The 20,395-nt window shown below is 47.0% G+C and overlaps 2 protein-coding genes across 4 annotated transcripts in view; both read right to left on the minus strand.

The window, feature by feature from the left end:
* Positions 1–261: 261 nt before the first annotated feature.
* LOC103172721 (scavenger receptor cysteine-rich type 1 protein M130-like) overlaps positions 262–20,395 on the minus strand; it is a 71,996-nt gene continuing 51,862 nt past the window's right edge. For all 3 annotated transcript variants that reach the window (XM_042345802.1, XM_042345801.1, XM_042345799.1), the window contains 5 exons: positions 4,882–4,980; positions 3,801–3,828; positions 3,012–3,055; positions 1,693–1,733; positions 262–581 (listed from right to left, as the gene is read on the minus strand). In XM_042345802.1, coding sequence (XP_042201736.1) covers positions 477–581; positions 1,693–1,733; positions 3,012–3,055; positions 3,801–3,828; positions 4,882–4,980 — 317 coding nt within the window. In that variant the 3' untranslated portion in view covers positions 262–476. The remainder of the gene's footprint in view (positions 582–1,692; positions 1,734–3,011; positions 3,056–3,800; positions 3,829–4,881; positions 4,981–20,395) is intronic.
* On the minus strand, positions 9,905–19,602 carry LOC121851742 (soluble scavenger receptor cysteine-rich domain-containing protein SSC5D-like). Its single transcript, XM_042345803.1, has 5 exons — positions 19,525–19,602; positions 17,715–17,750; positions 16,352–16,675; positions 13,021–13,332; positions 9,905–10,303 (listed from the first exon to the last, which is right to left on the minus strand). The coding sequence occupies exons 1-5, from the start codon at positions 19,547–19,549 to the stop codon at positions 9,987–9,989; spliced, it is 1,014 nt and encodes a 337-aa protein (XP_042201737.1). The 5' UTR covers positions 19,550–19,602; the 3' UTR covers positions 9,905–9,986.

Raw genomic sequence — 20,395 nt, forward strand, 5'->3', positions numbered from 1 at the left:
TTAAGCACTAACATTTCTGATTCAAATTTTCACTCACACCCCTCGTCCTTTGTCTCTCCATCTCTCTCACAATCTGCCCTGCTCTCTTTTACTCTCTCACCCTCTACCACACAGACTCTCACTCTCGCTATCTTTCTCTTAGTCGCTGATTCTCACTGTGTCCCTCACTCAGTATTTCTCTCTCTCTCTCACACACACTCAGTCTCATTCAATCACTCTCTCACATTCATTCTCACTCAGTACCTCTCTCAATCTCTCGCTCAGTCTCTCACCCTCAGTCTCATTATATCTTACTCAGTCTCTCTCTCTAACTCATTCACACTCACTCACTCATTCTATCTCATTCTGTGACTCAATCTCCACCTATGTCAGGGAGACAAGTGCCGTGAGTGACGCGTTGTAGTCAAACTGAAGCTGGTATTGAATATAGTTGCTGATGAGGAGCTGGAGCGAGGAGATGGCCACCGGCCTCCGGGCTACACTCTGACTGTGGCGTAGATTGGACCATCATTCTCACCGTTTTCACGGCCATTCTCAATCCTGTTTCCCAACATCAGATTAGCGTAGATGATGTCAGCATTCTGCAATCAGGGCAACACTCAACATATCTGCAGAAGGTCATTGGGAGTAAACCCTCCCCCACCCACCCACCCCTTCCTGGAGACTCCGACTCATATCTCCAGTGTGTGAGGGTGTTTGTTTCCCCTTCCCCACACCAGGAGTACTACACATGTTAAATTACCAGCAAGTGGAATCAAGTTTTGTGATAAATCCGCCCGTAAATAAACCGGAGCCAACAATAATGATAAAAATCTTGCGTTTAAGAAACTCCTCTGAGATGAACGACGCTGTTTGAACGTGAAATTAAACACAGACACACACAGACATCGAGACTCTCTTTCTGACTCACACATACGTATACACACAAACAAACACACACACAGACACTTCCAAAAAGGCAGAAACATGCGCTCACAGAAAAGCACAATCACGTAGACAGATACACAAGCACATGGTTCTGAAGTTTTTCACGTTGAGAGAACGGCTGAAAGTGTTTAACAACATGTATTATAATTGGTGGAAAGTTTATGACCATAACCAAAAGGATCAGCCGAGTTGTGCACAGAAACGTCCCTCATATACCCAGTCAGACTTCAAGACAGTAAAACCTGTGAAGCGCTTTGAGACGTCCTCATCATGTAAGATGATCTATACCGAATGCAAGGATTATTATTATTTTGCTGAACTCAGCGAAAAAATGTTAACGGCCAGTGCAAGGGAAGATTCCCTCTTGCCTTTCTCAATATTGCCAAATTCCCGACTTTGAGGATAAAACCATATATTTATAGCTCAAGCGCGAGTGCTTCCGGCTGAGACAGCGTGACCGAGAGCCTGAGCTGGAGTGTGCTAGGCTGACACGGCTGAGCTGGGTTGACACAGTGCTGAGCTGGGCTGAGCCAGGTCTGACCTGGTCTGACACACGGCCAAAGCTGGTCTGTTGACACAGGGCGTGAGCTGGGCTGTACAGAAACTGAGCTGACACAGGGCTTAGCTGGGCTTACACAGGGTTGAGCTGACACAGAGCCTGAGGTATGCTGATACCTGGTTCAGCTGAACCGATACAGGGCCTGAGCAAGGCTGACACAGTGTTAAGCTGCCCTGACACAGGCCAGTGATGCATTCACTACTCACCATTGGAGGCACCGACCGGGGTACCTTTCTCACCGTAGCATCTGAAAGAAACGGAAACTGTATTTAACACCAGCACAATTCATTAACTGCACTATAGTTGAATAGTATTATTAAGGATACCAAAGGTTGCAGTGAATAATTATTAACGATAATGCTGACAGTAAATATTAGACCACAGTTAATATTTTGGTAACATGGCATTTGAAAAAAACTAACTTATCACGACATCGCGAAGTCTCAAAGAGCTTCACAGGATTGACGGTGTAATGGAGTTACTGCATACTATGTCAATTAAACCTGGAAGACATTCATGCCAGCAGCCTCACAAGCACAATATGTGAACGATTTTTTCTCAGGATTGATGGCCAGATAGAGATCGTTGGCAGAGTGAGAGAGGTTCTGTTCTTGAGTAGCGCAGTGGGATCTTTAATATCCTCCTAAACAGGCCGACATTTTCTCGGTTTATATTAAAATCTGAAGGACGAAACTTGAAGTGGCTCAAAACAGTCAGCGACATAGAAAAAAAACACGCAGACACACAAACACGCAACAGTCACACAGCCTGGCACGCAGAAAGACCAAAAGAAGAGGAGAGTGGCAGACACACAGATCGACGCACACAAGAGACACAGACTGACTAAGGGAGGAGGTGAGTGGAGATAAACAGACACACAGAGCAAACGATAACGTGAGAGTCAGAGAGAGAGAGAGAAATGATATGTATCAGTATTATTGAGGACTTAAAAACTTGCAATTAATAATCTTTAATGATCATGCAAGCATTGGTGTCAGCAGCTCCAAAATCAGATGTACACAGGGCGTGAACAATTGTTTTCTGGAGGATTGTTGGACAGAGAGAGAGATTGTTGGCCATGAGAGACAGATTCTCTCTTTGAATTGGGCCGGGGGTTCTTTAATGTCCCCCTGAAAGGGCAGAAGGGACGTCGGTATATTGTCTCTTCTGAAAGACAAAAAACTTTTAGTGTCGCGAATTGAGACAAGCGATTGACAGTCAGACACACAGACAATCATGCGGCAGAAACACAGATAGGAACGCAGACAGACCAAGAGAGAAGGAGAGTGGCAGATATACAGATTGACACACATTAAGACACCCAGAGAGTTGAAGGAAGAAGGCGACTGCACAAGGGGAGATACAAATTCAGAGGAAGAGGGCAAGGAATCAATAGCCTCTGGTTTGGGGGAGGCTCATGAGCAAGAGATTGGTTTTGTGTGGGTCTCGGGCCACCGGCTGACCAGACGAGTTTGTGATCAGCTCTTTTCACTCAGGACTCAAACCTAGGAAACTTCTCACTCACAGGTGACGTTGCTGGGTTCAGGTCCGCCTCCCGTGGGTACGTTCCTGCGAAAAAAAACAGAGAGATGAGAACGACGTACTCTCTGCTCTTTCACTGAGGAGGATTGCGGTGCACAGTCCTAGGCTTGTAACAGAGCTAACGACCAAACATTGACACTCATCTGGGGTGAAGCGAGGAGATGCGGGACGATTTGGGTTAGCAGCGAATTGTCTGAGGTTTGTGTGGAAACCCATCACCATGGTGAGGAGTATCCATACCACACGATGAATTCCAGTCATGCCTCCAACAGAAGGCAATTCCTGTTTTTCTAATTGATACGCATTATGTCTGCCAACCTAATTCTCTGTGGTTTAGACACAATCTGGCTAGAATCAGGGTTTAGCGACCTAAAAGTATGAATTGGGATCCCACCAGCGAAAACCACACGGCTTGCTATAGGGAGCTACGTCTTGCAATCTTCCTCTGCTTTTCGAGTTAGGAAATTTCTACCCATTAGTGATTTGTTCTGCAGTGTAGCAGGAGATGAGTAGGAGGATTCCTTAACCCCAATATCTTTTCTGCCCTCCGAGTTTTGCCAATGAGTGTGGGAGTGTACACATGTGCAGACACTTTGGAGAGAGAGCAGGGAATGGGATTAAATTGGAGATCTCCAGTGGGGTGCAAGCAACACCACAGACAGGATGGCGTGAGAGGAGGAATGGGAAGAGTATAGAGAGCTCCAGTCGGGGTGGAAGCACCTGTGCAAGCAGGATGGGGAAAAAGAATGAAATAGCGGTGAAATGTTCTCACCTTTCCCCACTTGAACTCTTCTGTTTACCTGTAATTGCAAAGGGTAACGCATGTCAAATAATGATTAGTATTGGTTGTGTATTGCTGTGGTTATATTAACAATAATTCTCCCTTTCATAGCATAATTACCGTTTCATTACAAAGGGCTACCCAAACCCATTACAAAGGGCTACCCAAACCCTTTCCCATTATTACCACCATGCATGGACGTGCGTTCAGCCACATCGGTACGCTATTTGTAAATACATCCGTTTCCATCTGATTTAGCTCTCGCTCCCACCCTCACATCACAAGACCCATTATTTCAACCGTGTCTAGTATTATTATTGTTATTCTGTGTAACAAACATTGCACTCAAGTGTAGTGACTGCTTTTTTAAGGAAATGCGGCAGCCCATTGCACACAAGTGGGTAACAAAAGCGGACATGAAGTGACTGATCCATTTTATTTTGGGGATTGTTGGCCAGGATTCTCCCTTCTCCCTTCTCTTTTCGAATGCTGCTGCAGGAACTGTAATGTCCACATGATCAGAAAAACAGGACCACGTTTCAACTTTCTCACTGTGCGTACAGGCTGAAGAACTTGGGAACAAAGACTTGGAAACAAGAGTTGGGTACTGCACTGGATATTGACAGTAATTATCTCAATCCAAAAGGATCATTGTCGACAGCCTTTAAACATCGATATTATCAAGTACTCAAAGTTAAGGATAAAACTCATTGCCAATTTGGCTAACATAAACAACGACATGTCTTTCTAACTCAGATCCATGGTGCTGTCTAATCTGTCCCAACAATAAATGACTTGATAAAGACTGAATGACTGTTTGGTAGCTTTGTTGTCAGGTCCCCATCTGCACTCATTGACACGCAGAATATCAATACACAGTCGTTATATACTTTCCTGTCTCCTTCTTTTCGCCCACAAATATACAGTAAATTCACTTGACAGCATATTCTGTGAAGCGCTTTGGGACTTCGAGAAGACGGGAAAAGCGATATATCAAATGCAAGGTTTATTAATATTATTATTTATTCCCAATAACTTTAAGCCATATTCACTGATATTATTGGCCACTTACCTTTCTTATATTCACTGATTCCCAGTAGTAACACAATTATCATTAACGCAGCGACAATCCCCGCAGCGAGTCCTGTAATGTGCTTCCAGGTCCAATTTGCTAGAGAGGGAAATGACCAGAGTAATTTGTCGACTTTGAAGAGCAAATATGCGGGGAAAACACATTATTTTAAAGGCATCGCTGAGATCTCATCTCCTCCTGATTTGAAAGCGCAAAAGAAGGAAATCTTTTCTCTTTTGCAATGAAAATTGCCGAGTTTCCCCTCGTCTGTCTTCAAGAGAAAACTTCTCGACCCCTGATCCTGGGAAGGTTGAGCTAAGTAGGGCCTCTTCTGGTGCTGCGCAAGTGAATAGCCAAGCTGCGGAAGATTGGAATCGAGGCCACACTTCATGGTGTTCCCCATTCCTCTCCATGAGCCAGGCATGTCCCAGTATTCCAGGGAACTGCGGATAACAAAGCAGTCCAGCCTGGCTCATCGTCATCAAGTTGAGGAGCAGATCGGCCACTGGGAGCCGGATTATTTCTACGTTGGCTTTAAAAATACAAGTCAGCGTGAGCATCTTGTTCGTATGCTGCGGGACAACAACAACAACAACAACAACAAGATTCCATTTATAGAGCGCCTTTCACGTCAGGAGGACGTCCCAAGGCGCTGCACAGTTGGGTCATGACCCGAGCAGGGGGGAAATGGTCAGGGTGAGGGGAGGGAAGGGAGGGAGAGAGGAGGGGGAATGGTCAGGGTGAGGGGAGGGAAGGGAGGGAGCGAGGAGGAGGAAGAGAGTCGAGAGGGGAGCTGAAGGCACGGTCAAAGAGAAAGGTTTTGAGACCGGCCTTGAAGGAGGAAAGGGAGGAAGCAAGGCGAAGGCACTGGGGGATGGAGTTCCAGAGCCTCGGGGCTGAGAGGCTGAAGGCCCGACCACCGATAGTAGGGCGGTTGGGGCGGGGGACGTGGAGCAGACCGGAGCCAGAGGAACGGAGGGTACGGGCAGGTAGGTAGGGGGATAGTAGGTTGGAGAGGTAGGAGGGAGCAAGGCCGTAAATGGCCTTGTAGGTGAGAATGAGGATCTTGAAATCTTCTTGACAAGAAGGGATAGTCTACACGATCTTGGTCAATGTGTGAGGTAGTCGGGTAAGTAACAGCTGTTGTGCAAGAGCAAGATCTGGGGTCCGCCCAAACTTGTCGCACGGCAAAACCATCGCGAAGTAACGGATATCAGGTCAGCAGCGGCGCTTTCCTCTGGTGATAGGAGAGAGAGTTTACAGCCCAGATATGCTGTGCAGGGAAGGCTCGGGAGTTTGGGTTTGGAAACTGTTTTATCGCGGGGATTGTTGCAGCCTGGGTCAAGCAATCCAACTGAGAGCAGGAGATAACGTGGACTTATGATCGATGATATAAAGATTGACTAGAAAAGAAGCTCCTGTAAAAGGTCAGAAGACAAGTAGATTCCTGTGTGAGATTATACCCAAATCTTACCGCGCACAGTGATTCCCACTCGCTCGCTCGCTATTGATGTAAACACTCCTCCGTCTATTTGTGTAGTATATTTACACGTGTAGTTTGCTGCACTGATCTCCGATAGGATGAATGTTGCCGTGTTCTTATTCTCTTGAGCTGCTTGTGATATGATAAACGCATCATCTCTGTACAGAGAGAAATTGCTGCCAGGATAATTCCCAGAACATGAGATCTCAGCGCTTTCCCCTCTCACAAACACCCGGGAATCTGGCTTCAGCGAAATTTTGGCTTTCTGGCGCGGATCTGGAATTAAAACACAGTGAAGACCATCTCACAAACATTCGCTCTGTGAATAGACACGGTTCAGGCAATAGCATAAAGGACCATTTGCTTCTTCCCAGCGTGGTGAAGGTGTCTGGAAGAGTTGAAGATTTTGAGTGGCAGTTTAAGGGCAAATTCCAGCAAGTGTTTCTTTACACAGAGGCAGGGGGCACAAGGGCTGACAGCGGAGTGGCCACGGAGGGCAGTGAGGCCGGGCAACTAAGTAACAGCTCCAGCATGAGACGGGAGAGAATTTAATCTGGACAGCTCGTGTGATTTTCAGCCGTGTTTTAAACAACAGCGTAGGATGTCAACCAACGGATCAAACTTAATCCTGGAGCATCGACTTCACACAGAGGGAAGTGGCATTGTGGAACTCGCTAACTGAAGCAAGGATTAAATCACACAGTCTAGATACATTCCAGACCTAATCACACCTCCACATGATGAGAGGAACATAAGGGATTTTGAAGGCAGTGGGTGTGTGCGATGCAATGAGCGACAGGGGAGTAGGAGGCTTTGGAAGGTATCTGGAGTTTGGGGGGCGTAAAAGACGTTGTGGGAGTAACATAGTTTGTGGAAGGCAATGAGTTTGTGCGAGGGAATCAGGGTTTGGGAGCGAGGGTGGAAAAGAGGTTGAGGGAGGCAGCGAATGTGAGGAAGTTTGTGTGTTGTTGGAAGTGAGGGAGTCAATTTGATGGAGGAAGGGAGCAATGCAGAAAATCTCGTGTAAAGAGGGTGTAAAATAAGATACCTGTTTGGGGAGGACAATTATCCAGGGCTGTAGCGAGAGAGTTGGGGATTGGGATTTAATTGGTTAGCTGCTTCAGAAGAGCTGGCATAGGGACGATTGAGAAAATTTGCTCTCAAAAAACTCTCAACTGACCTTCACACGTATTTAAATAACAGGATACGATCACATTCAGGGGATCAAACAGAAAATGTAGGAGCGACGACTTCACGCAGTGGAGTGAGATGGTGGGAATGACTGACTGAAGCGGGATTGGAATCAGACAGTATAAACACATTCAAGAGGCAGCAAGACATTCATAGAAGGGAGAGGAGATTAAAAGGTGTGGGAGGGAGTGAGGCTGTGGGAGAGATTCAGTGTTTGGGAGGAATAGAGGGTGGGGATGGAAGGAATAGAATGTACGTGCGGATGAGGAATAGAAGTAATGAAGGGTTGTGGAATAGGAAGTGTGAAATGAATTAAGGGGGAAAGTGAGGAATTGAAGGAGACTTGTGTCATTGAGCGTTTGGTACATGTGTTAGGATGGGTTGGGTTGCGGGATGGGGGACAGTGGTAGTTGGAGGGTGGATCTGTGATCAAGGCTACTATAAACCAACGGCAACGAACGGCCATTTAACAGATTCGTGAGAGAAACACAAACAGGTTATTATGTAAAATCTTACTCAGATCTTACCCCACAAATAGATTCCCACTCGTTCGCTCTCTGGGGATGTGAACTTTCGTCCGTCTATATGTGTAGTATATTTACACGTGTAATTTCCTGCACTGAAATCCGATAGGGCGAAATTTGCCGTTTGGATGTTTTCCGGAGCTGTCAGTGATGTGAAAAACTTGCCGTCTATGTATAAAGAGAATATGCTGCCTGGATAATTCCCAGAACATGAGATCTGAGCGCTTTCCCCTCTCCCAAACATCCGGGAATCTGACTTCAGGGAAATGGTTGGTTTCTGGAGCGGTTCTGGAATGAAAAGATAATCTCACAAACACTCGCTCCGTGACATGAAGACAGTTCTGTTCAGAAAAAAACTGTCCAGTTGCTTATTTCTCAGCCTGAAGGAAGCATTACGAAGAGCAGGAGAGGCAAGTGTTAAGCGAAAGGTACAGGACAGGACCGAGCATATGTTTCTTTAAACCTAGGGAGGGGTCAACGGATAGGACAGGTGTGGCCATGGAGAGCAGTGAGGCCGTGGTCTGGTGTACTACAAAGCTATAGCCAGGGACGTGAGACCGGGAATTTAGACAGCAACTCACCTGACCTTCAGAAGTATTTAAATAACAGGATACGATCACATCCAGGGGAACAAACAGAACATTTAGGTGCAACGACTTCACATTCAGTGGAGTGAGATGGTGGGAATCATTGACTGAAACGGGATTGGTATCAGACAGTATAAACACAATCAAGAGGCAGCAAGACTTTCACAGGAGGGAGAGGAGATTAAAAGGTGTGGGAGGGAGTGCGGCTGTGGGAGAGATTCAGTGTTTGGGAGGAATAGAGGGTGGGGATGGAAGGAATAGAATGTACGTGCGGATGATGAATAGAAATAATGAAGGGTTGTGGAACAGGAAGTGTGAAATGAATTAAGGGGGAAAGTGAGGAATTGAAGTAGACTTGTGTCATTGAGCGTTTGGTACATGTGTTAGGATGGGTGGGGTTGAAGGATGGGGGACAGTGGTACTTGGAGGGTGGATCTGTGATCAAGGCTACTATAAACCAGCGGCAACGAACGGCCATTTAACAGATTCGTGAGAGAAACACAAACAGGTTACTATGTAAAATCTTACTCAGATCTTACCCCACAAATAGATTCCCACTCGTTCGCTCTCTGGGGATGTGAACTTTCGTCCGTCTATATGTGTAGTATATTTACACGTGTAATTTCCTGCACTGAAATCCGATAGGGTGAAATTTGCCGTTTGGATGTTTTCCGGAGCTGTCAGTGATGTGAAAAACTTGCCGTCTATGTATAAAGAGAATATGCTGCCTGGATAATTCCCAGAACATGAGATCTGAGCGCTTTCCCCTCTCACAAAGAACGGGGAATCTGCCTTCAGGGAAATGATGGCTTTCTGAAGTGGATCTGAAATTAAAACACAGTAAAGGTAATCTCACAAACACTCACTCTGATCTGATCTGTGACAGTGAACATCAGTGTCGACAATAAGCCCAGCCTCACCCTCTGAGACTGTTTCTCTCTGCGGTTTAATACGAGGCAGAAATGTGGGTGGTTCCGACTACGTGTCTTGATTTGACGCTGCCATTCTTCCGTATTGAAACATTTTTTGATGTTTGGGTATGTCTTTCTGTGAGCGAAGAGTCAGTGTTATCTCGGAGTCAGTGTGAGCTCTGGATCAGTGTGAGCTCGGGGACAGTGTGAGCTCGGGGACAGTGTGAGCTCGGGGACAGTGTGAGCTCGGGGACAGTGTGAGCTCGGGGACAGTGTGAGCTCGGGGACACTGTAAGCTGGAGTTTCTTATAGCCTTGACTGCCTGTTCAGGTAGTGGTAACAAATCTCATGACGATATTCAATAACCGAAGGGATTCTTTTTCTGTTGCCATTGCCAACAATCCCCAAATTAAATTTGATTGGCCCTACACTCCACCCGTATCAATGGCACGTTGTTGCAGTTGTGGTCTATACCTGAACAGAATATGCCACCGTCCTGCCCGTGTCCGCAGTCAGGCCGACCAACCACAGACCCCGATCCTTCTCCAAAGCGAGCCTTACTTGAGACTGATACAGCAAATCCACATCCCAAATAGTTACAAATATATCCTGCCATCTCCATGTTCAGCGTCTCGCCACAAACTGTTCTCCAAGTGTCATAGTAGTACAGCTCAACTCTCCCCACACACCGGCTGTCTCCATTCACCAGTTTGGGTGGGTTACCTCCTGCCAAGTACATACAATACAATATCCACAGCAACAACTTCAAGCGTATGTGCAATTAACACAATCTGTACCATCACAAACAGCAGACGTGTGACCCTGGGTTAGCAGAGAGGGTGTGACACACGTATAGCAGAGGAGGTGGGAACCTGGGAAAGTAGATGCTGTGTGACAATGGGTTAGCCGAGGATGTGTCACATTGGGTTAGGAGGGAAGCTGTGACACTGGGTAAGCCTGAGAATACATTGGAATATACAGCAGAGAAACATTCGGCCCAACTGGTCTATGACGTTAATCACTCCCTGATTTCACTTTTCTGTTTTTTCTCCCCGCCCTGTGAATACCTCGCGTTTTAATAGCACCCCACTTGTGCTCAATCCCCTGCGCTCTCTCCCTTTGCTGATCCCCCTTTGGCTCAACACACTTGTACTCAACAACCTCGTGCTCTTACACAACTTGCTCTTACCCACCTGTCCTCAACCCCACTGTGCCTACCGTTCCTGTTTACACACTCTCTGCTCACCCTCCTGTGAAAACCGCCCCGTAAACATCCCTTTGATTACCCCGCCCCCGGCGATGGGTGATAACTTCCCTACTCCACAATGTGCGGAATCTCACCTTCTCATTCACAATTTACCCACTATGGCCAGTACACTTACTCATATGCTCAACTCCCACGCCCCACCCCCACCCCACCCTGTGCCACTCCTGGTTCTGCCCCCTGTCTTCTGCCCCAGTGTTCACCAATGCGCTCAACCCATGCTCAAATTAACTTTCTCAAACCGCTGTGATCACTCCCAATGCATCCCGCTCCCCGGTGCTCTGCATATACCCCAGTGCTCATACCCTGTGCTCAGCCCCAGAATACTCACCTCCCTCTCTACTCATCGCCTGTACTCACTTTTCTTCCGCTGCTCTCTCCCTCTGTTCACCCTGCAATACTCTCCCCACACCCCTTTTCTTACACAGCCTGTGCTCTGTCTTCTTGTTTTGAGGCCCCTGTGCACACACCCACCGTTTCTTTCCCCACACGTGCTCACTCCACTGCTGTGCACTGCGTTCTTGTTCTGAACCCCTGTTGTACTCACCCCCCGTCTGCGCAACCCCTGGTTCTCACCGCCCTGTGACCCTCGTGTGCTTTCGACTCTGTGCATTTCCATCTTGTGTTGATCCTCCTGCTTTCCACCATATGCTTCCCACTCATATGACCACTCCGTCATTTAACTCTCCTATACTTCCCTCTGCCCTATGATTACCTCACGTGTATTCACCACCCGACTTGTGCTCATTCCACTATGCTCTCCGCCTTTGCTTGCCTTCCCTTTTTCCCTTACCACTTTTACTTAATCCTCCCCTTGGGCTCTTAACTTCTGCACTCTTACCACCGCCTGTGCTCAACGCCACTATGACTGCATCCCCTATTTAGAAAGACAACGCTCACAATCCCTCTGCGTTACGCCACACCGGGCGCTGCTCCCCACTTGTTGCCACCCACCTGTGCTCGCCATTCGTGCTCTTCACCCAGGATTCACCTCCAAGCGCTTCCCCTCTGCTCAACCCATCCTTTTGCTCGCCCTTGTGCTGAATCCCCCTTTTCTTATCCACACTGTGCTCCTCTTACCCTGTACAGTTAATTCACTTTACAGTCTATTCTGTGAAGCGTTTTGGGATATCCTTCCAAGCGCATTATAAAATGCAAGGATTATTATTATTATTACTCTTCCCTCCTGTGCTCACACCAACCCATGTGCATTAACTCTGTGATACGCCCAATGTGCTTAACCCCTAATCTTCCCGATAAGCTCACCAACACATATGCATTCCCCGGTTACCACCCCTTGTTCTCCACAAATGCTCCACACTCCGTGTGCTCAGTACATCCACTGTCTGCCCTACTGTGCTCAGCCACAATGCGTTCAGATGCTGAGATCATCATCCCTTGAGCTCACCTTCTCCTCAGGCCTGCTTTGCTCACCATGCTACACGTGCACACCACTGGGCTCGCACCCTGTGCCCCCGTGTGCTCTCCAGTGAGCTTACCGCATGTACTCCCCACCCTGTGCTAAGCAATCCTGTTCTCCAAACCCTCTGCTCATTCCCCCACTGCGCTCAACGAACCATGCTTATTCCACATTTATAGCCCTCTCCTCACCACACAATTTTCTCGGCCCTTTATGCTTACCCCAAACCCAGTGTGCCTTTTCCTCTTGTGCTCAATATTCCCTGAGCGCAAATCTCTGTGCTATCGCTCCAAGTATTCAACCCTGTAGTTAACCGCTGTCCTACACCACCATTTGCTGACACTCTGCGATCATTGGCGTTGCTCACAACCTGGGATGCCCTGCCCTGTGTTCACCCACTGCGCTCACCCACGCTGTGCTTACGCACCATGTACTCCTTTCCAGTTTACGCACTCGCTTGTGCTCAACCACAGGTCTCAGCGCCCTTTGGCGACCTCCTAACCATCCCCTCGCTCACACTTGCCCTCACCCCAAGCACGAGGTTATTCTAAAAGATAGACTTATTTAACTGAGCAAATGACGCCGACATCGTATGTTTTGGATTTGGAAAATTGATCACAGTGCTATGAGCGCAAACACTCCACTCAGGTTTAATGATAAACTAACATATTACGGGATACAAACTTTAACAGTGTTTCTCGATCCGTAGTTTGCCGAAAATATGAGGAAAGAAAAATGATTGAAGACTGAAATATTTACCTGAACAGATGACGCCGGCATCATAGGAGTGTGGCCAGGAATAGCCAACAGCCCAGGGATGTGACCGACAACCCCTCAGTGTAGACTCACTCCCTCTGCACCGGACACTCCACGTCACAACGGGACCTGAGCCTTCGCCAAAGTGAGCGTCTCCTGATGCTGACAGCGCGGCTCCACAGCCCAACTCCTTACACAACACAGCCGCGTCCAACATATCCCAACCATAGCCATCCACTGTGCCCCACTGTCCATCGTGGTAAACCTCCACTCTCCCGGCACACGGGCTACCGCCATTCACCAGCCTCAAACGATCTGCCAAAATGAAATAAAATCTGCCACACAATCACTGTAAGACATCACGCAGAATATTGAGCGTAATCGAACATAATAGTTCACAAGGTGCATGTCGCATTGCGAGGGTTTCTGGACGGTAAACAATACAACAACAATAATAATCATTATAATGGTTTCAATGACCGTTGGCTACATACAGTCCAAAACCCGGGTATCAACAATTATATTAACAATTCATTCCGCGGCTACATATACCCGTTGCAGCTGCCTTTGGAACAGAAGGATAGAGCTTTTATATTATTATACTGAATATTATATCATTATACTTTATATAAGATTATTATAATTTATATAAAGATAGGAGATTCCCCCAAAATATGGCAGTTGTTTATTGCTTTGTTACAGAACACATTAATGCGCATGTGTTACTGAAAGAATAGTGTGTAATTTTCTCTGTCGTCAATTCATTGCGGAATATTATCCACACATCACATTTTGGGGCTTCATTAAAGTTATTTTAAGTGTAGCATATCAAGGATAAGCATTGCCCTGGAGTACGTCCACGACTCTAAAACAAACAAGATCTTCCCGAAGAGGTAAAATCGTTCTACATCAATTATTTATTGCGCTCTCGCAGATACAAAGATGCAGATATTGTTGTTTTATTCTTGCATTAATAGCTCGCTTTTTGTTGTTTGAATATATGTGTGTGTGTGCTTGGGCGTGTGGGGGAGTCGCGGACGCATACAATGCAGCATCACACACAACACGAGCGAACCCAGGCACAGATACTAGCACAAGCCCAACTCCGGCCAAAGCAACTCGCCCCGAGGACACAGCCCACACCCACAGTGCCAGAGCACAGCCACACCCCAAGGCACAGACCCCACCGACAGTGCACAGTCGCAACATTACAAAACAGAAGACATCCCCTATGGCACAGCAACAGTCCACAGGGAATAATCAAATCCCCAGTGTACACAGACCCCACACAGGGAAGCCCCACCCCAGTTAAAGGCAGATCCAGACAAAGACCGCTCTCCCTGGTACAAACCCCTCCCAGGTAACAGCAACTACTCCCACCTCCGATAGCTGATTCTCAGGCACATCGGTGCGCTGCTTCGGCACAGTGCTCTCCTCCCTTGCCTTACCAACCCTCGTTGGCACAGCTTCCCCACTAGGTACAGCGAACTTCAAACCCTGCAGGAACCCCACACCTGCCCCCCGGTAGAGCCCTCACAGCCAAAACAAACCCAGGGCCCACCGACCACTTCCCACTGAACAGACCATACCACAGGCTCATCTCTTGACCCACGTCACAAGCCCCACAATGTCACAGCCCCACAGGATCAGCCACCCACCCACGGTACAGAGACGCCTCAGAGGACAGTCCCTCCACAGAGCACCCAACCCGACACAGCGCGATGGATGGACAGCCGAACTCCAAACGTACAGCACCCTACCAGTCACAGTCCATTCCCAGGGCACAGTCCCCAACTGTCACAACCCCATTCCGACACAGGCATCTCCCGGAAACAGCTGCTGCCCCAGAGCACAGCTGCCATCCAAGGTACAGCCTCCCCAACGTGCACAGCCTCCTCCAGGGCAAAAGCCCTCCACGCCGTTTTGCTCAAACCCCTTGTATCCTTACTCATCCTGTGTACAACAACCCTTTGCTCACCCAACCTGTTTACACACCCATCGGTTTACACCTTTGTGTTCCCACCCATACTCACCCCATACTCCCCGCGTATGCACAAACCCCAGGTGCTCCCCGTCTATTCGTAACACCCCCGCGCTCCCCATGTTCTTTATCCAAAATTTTGCTCGTGATCCACTGTGCTCTTCACTCCGGTTGTCATCCTCTACTTGTGCTCACCATCTATTATTACGCCCTGTGCTAATCATGTGCGCTCCCTCCCTCTGTTCCTCCCATTCTGATACCTCCATGTGCTCCCCGATGTGCTCAGACCCCTGAGCTCAAAACCTCGGTGCTCAACACCTCTGGCCAAATTCTCCCAATATGCTATCCCCAGAAACGCGTCCATTTTACACCCCGTGTTTAACCAAACCAGAGTGATCACCACCTTCCCTGTGCTCATCCACTCCTCTGCTCAGCTCACGAGACTCACATCTTCGTCCTAAACCCGCTTGTTTTCCTCACGTGCTAAACCCAAATCATTCTCATTCCGTGTGCTTAAACCCCCTTTGCTCGACACACCTGTTCTCAACGCATGTGTTACCCTTCATGTGCTCAGCCCTTTGTGCTCACTGATACTCAACTCAACCCTCCGTACTCACCCCATTGTGCTCATCCCCGAAAGTGCTCACACCATTTGCTCACCCCTTGTGCTCCACCCCTGTGATGTCCAATGTGCTTACCGACCCTGTGTTCAACCAAATCCTGTACTCAAATCCCCGGTGTTTACCTCTACTGTGCTCATTACAAGCCCCGTGGTCACCACCGGGCCCAACGCGCATCCACCGTATGCTAATCCCTCCTCTATGCTCACTCCTACTGTACTCAGCCCATTGTTTTCTAACCCCATGTTGCACCCCTTTGTGCTAACCACGTCCCAACTGTTCTCACCTAACTCCGAGCGCTCAATGCTCCTGTGCTGACCCCAAATATGTTCAACTCCTATGCTACACCTCTATCTACTTAGTCCCTGTGCTCACCCACCCTGCACACTCCCCCCTATACTCTGCCCCTTGTAGTCGTCCCCTGTGCTCAGCCGCCTGTGCTCAACACTGCCCACAAACAGTGCTCACCCCACCAAACGACCCACTCGGAAAACGACCTGATGATGATCGACAGATTTGTTTAACTAAGCAGATAACGCAGACAACATAAGTTTGCGACCTGCATTTATGTCCCTAGGGCAATGAGCGTGAACCCACTCCTTCCCACCAACCCGTCCACACCAGATTTAATAATAATACACTGACATATTGCGGGTTACAAACTTTTATCGGAATTTCCCTAATTCTAATTCCTAATGAGACATTGAAATTCATCAGACAATGAATTAATTACCTGAGCAGATGACGCCGGCATCAGAGGAGTGTGACCAATAATAGTGACGCCAGGTCGCTGCGGAACAATATCTTAGAGCATACTCACTCCCTTTGCACCGAACATTATACGTTATAATGTGACCAGAGCCCATCCCAAAGTGAGCGTCTCCTGAGGCTGACAGCGCGGCTCCACAGCCCAACTCCTTACACACCACAGCCGCGTCCAGCATATCCCAACCAGAGTCACCAGAGCCAGAGCCATCCACTGTGCCCCATTGTCCATCGTGGTAAACCTCCACTGTCCCGGCACATCGGCTGCCGCCATTCACCAGCCTCACACTCTCTGTAAAACACCATACGCAACATTGAGAGTCCGTTTCGTTTTGACTTCCAGTCACTCAGGATAATACAATATAATGTACATGTACAGAAAATCTGTCACATTGGGAGGATGTTTGGCGTTAAAAAAATACAACAACAATAATAATCATTGTATTGGTTGCAGTGTTTGCTGGCTGTACACGACCCAGGTGTCACCATAAGAGTAACAGGTTATTGCAGTACCAGCTGTACATGTTGCAGCTCCGTTTGCAGATAAAGGATAGTGATATTATACTTTATCTTATTATGCTCTACATTATTATACTGATATTGGATTATTTTACATCATATTGGACTGTTATACTTTATATTAAACTATTCTAGTTGGTATTAGAATACTATACTCTATGTTAGATTATTAAACTTTATATTTAGATTTACGGTCAGGGCACAATTTTACACAAGTTTCCTCTATCCACATGTTTCTGTTTATCTAGCAGTCAGTGGGAACCCAGCAGTCAATTGGCGTTTCTTTTCTGGGGATAAGAATCCCTTAAAAAAAATGTAATTTGGTCACTCAATCCATGAATCTTTGTGAGACACCACTGTGTGCGATTGGCTGCCGTATATCTCCAGCAAAGCAAGCAGCTGTTTCATATTGCAGTATATTCTGTGAAGCATTTTGGGACCCGATAAGGCTCTAAGACAAATCCATGGATTATTATTATTATTATCATAGTTTATATTAGATTACTACAATACGTATTTCATTATTAAACGTTGTATTATATATTTTATTCTTCTACTTTATATACGATAGGAGATTCCACCCAAAATATGGCCATGGTTTACTGCTTTGTTACTTTATACATTAGTGTACATCCCTCAGAGCAGACTCGCTCACTCTGTACTGAACACCATACTTCAGAATGAAGCTTGGTCGATTTGGAAGGTATTCAAAAGCTAACTGGACATGGAGAAGGAATGGGCAAGGCACAGGGGTTTAGGAGCAGTAATAATATTCCCACAGCAACATTTGATTGTTAGATTGTGTCACTAACCTGCAGATTCCACAGACTTTCTCTCCAGAAGTATTACTGTACAAGGGAAAGAAAGATCAAGGCAGGAATTATTAATAAAATAATTCACTCAAAAATCTGCCGTCACATAATCGTTCCTTGACTACAGGCAGCCGCTCAAGTTCGCCATCAAAAAGATCATGAGTGGGGGAGCGAACACCAGCGCAAATACAATCGGGAAAAAGCGGACAGGGATTGGGATTATTGTAGAGCGCTCCAGTGGGGGAGCGAACACCATCACAGACACAATGGAGAGAGCGCACAATAGGACTGAACAAAGATAACTTTCACAGACTGACAAGCACACGGTTGGGCTGAACGGCATTTTCTGCGAAAGAAAAAAACACAAATTACTGCAGATGCTGGATATCAGACAACAAAAACAAAAGTCGTTGGGCACATTCAGCAGTTGAGGCAGCAGATCATACGAAGGTTAGAGGAAACGAAACGTTGACTGTCTTTCTTTTCTCCTTAGACGTTGCCTGACATGCAGAGTGTTCCAAGCGACTTCTGATTTTTGTTTTCTGAGCAAGGGCCGTTTGTGTTTCTGTTTCTCTTTCGAGGCTTGGAGTAGAAGCGATTTGCTGACCACTCACAAACTGAGAAATATATGTTTAACAGACAGAGCAGATTGTGTCTCTCTTTCTGTATGAAGTGTGCTTACTGGCTGTTGTTTTTCCTGGTAGCTCCTGTCCCGTTTCCCAACAATAACAACTTGCATTTTGGCATCTTGCATTTATAAAGCAATACATATGCGTTAATGAGGGAAAGCATAGAAATGACTTTCTCTCCTCACTGTCCCCTTTCTTCTTTCTTAGCTTTTGCACTCGACCCTCCCGCCTCTCCAAAACCAACAAAAAATTAAGGAGCCTGGAGGGCAAAGACAACTAAGGTGATCGGACGCACGTTCAAAGGGAAGAGTGTTCAGATTTATGTTAAAGGAAGCAAGGAAAGGTTGAGAGCGTGGGACTGCAGAATGTATTCCCATTGCATGGTGAGAGAGTGGCTAAATGCTCGCCCGTCAATGTGGGGCTGTGAGGTGGGAGACATGAAGGAGGGGTGAGTGAGGACATGGCGGGCTTTCAAGGTGAGTAACAGGATCGTGAACTGTATCCAAGGATGGGGATGATACGGTCACAGAGACTGGTGGAGGAGATGACACCAGCTGCAGGTTTCTGGGTGATCTGCAGCCGACACAGGGAGTATTTAGTCAGGCGGACAAGCAGAGGGAATGCGTACAGAATCGTGGATCTTATAAAAGCATGTTATGGAAGCATGTATGAGGGTTCCGGCAGCCTGCCGTGTGAAACAGTGGCGGGCCGGTTAATATTGCGGAAATGGGGGAAGGCAGAGCGGGTTTGGGATACAAAGAATATTTGAGGATCAAAAAAGACGCCTCTCACTCTTTTCTCCTTTCTAACTCTCTGGCTGGCACGACTCTCCGAATGGGATGTAATCACAAATAATAATTCTTGCATTTGATATAGCGCTTTGATGTCTTCGAGACATGTCTAACGTGAATTCACCGTATATTTGTGGGCGAAGTGCGGTTGGCAATTGCACATAGCCGTGTCCTGCAAACATTCGGTGATTGAAAATGAGCAATAAAGTATTGTTTTGTTTAGGAGAGATTATTATGAGGCGCATAGTGTAGAATTTGCCCAACGGATCGCCCTGCCTGGAAAAGGACCAAAGTGTCTCGCTTGCAAGGCGATTGCTCTAACCACAGAGCGACAGAACCCCACTTTACGGTGCATTCCCACAAATATTCGAGCATTGAAACGGTACTCACCGAAAATAAGAAACAATGATTCCATTTCGAGAATGAGGAGGAGCTCGAGTGAAGTACGGAACCTAGCGTTTGTGTCCGACGGGGAGGGATCTCTGCAGAATTAAATCACACGGAGTAATTCTCAGGAGAAGCTTTTGACAGTGTCACCCTGCTCTGTGATCACCAAACATCCACTTCTCTGTTACACTTACATCGAAAGCTGTTGTGACACACACACTGAGAAACAGTCTGACACACACACACACCAATACAGAAAGACTGAGCTGTGATAGACACACAAACAAACATACACACTAAGAGAGGAACACGAACTTTGACTTACAGATGTATATTTAGCGACGTTTAGAGATGGAATCAGAGACTACGACTCTCTCTTTCTCTCTCCGCAGAACGAACACGACCTGTGGTGTCCTTCACAGGAATTATTGCAACACTTGCACAGAAACCGTCAGCGTGAACCTGATTCTCAGAAACTGCAGAATGTTATTTGAGTGCTGTGAATAAAGATCCGATTGGGAGCTGTGAACTGAGCTGGACACCCAGCCCTGAGTATTTTGTGGAATGAAGAAGTGGGTGCTTCCTGGTGTCACATTGTACACTTCTCCATTGCTGTGTGCACAATTCTGCTTATTTGCGTTCCTCTGCAACTACACAGTCACAGCATATTACATTGATTCGCGTGAAAAACTATGGAAGGATTGCACGCAGCAATGAATCCTGGTGTCAAATGTAGCAGTACATAGACAGGAGAAACCAAACATTTACGCTCTCAGTTTAGCTTCTTTGGCGTATTTCCTACTTCCTCTCTTCAGTTGCTCACATTTTATCTTTTCTTGCGACATCCTTCTTTCCTTCCCCGCAGTATTTCAGG

Source organism: Callorhinchus milii, unplaced genomic scaffold (assembly GCF_018977255.1).
Source record: "Callorhinchus milii isolate IMCB2004 unplaced genomic scaffold, IMCB_Cmil_1.0 Scaffold101, whole genome shotgun sequence".
NCBI lineage: Eukaryota > Metazoa > Chordata > Chondrichthyes > Chimaeriformes > Callorhinchidae > Callorhinchus > Callorhinchus milii.

What these genes read in the sequence shown, in the direction of transcription:
- LOC121851742 (XM_042345803.1), bottom strand. Translation starts at nt 19,549, where the DNA reads ATGGAATCATTGTTTCTTATTTTCG. An exon ending in ATCATTGTTTCTTATTTTCG is followed by an intron (nt 17,751 to 19,524) that starts GTGAGTACCGTT and finishes TCCCTTGTACAG; the next exon opens with TAATACTTCTGGAGAGAAAG. An exon ending in TGCCGGCGTCATCTGTTCAG is followed by an intron (nt 10,304 to 13,020) that starts GTAAATATTTCA and finishes TGTACTTGGCAG; the next exon opens with GAGGTAACCCACCCAAACTG.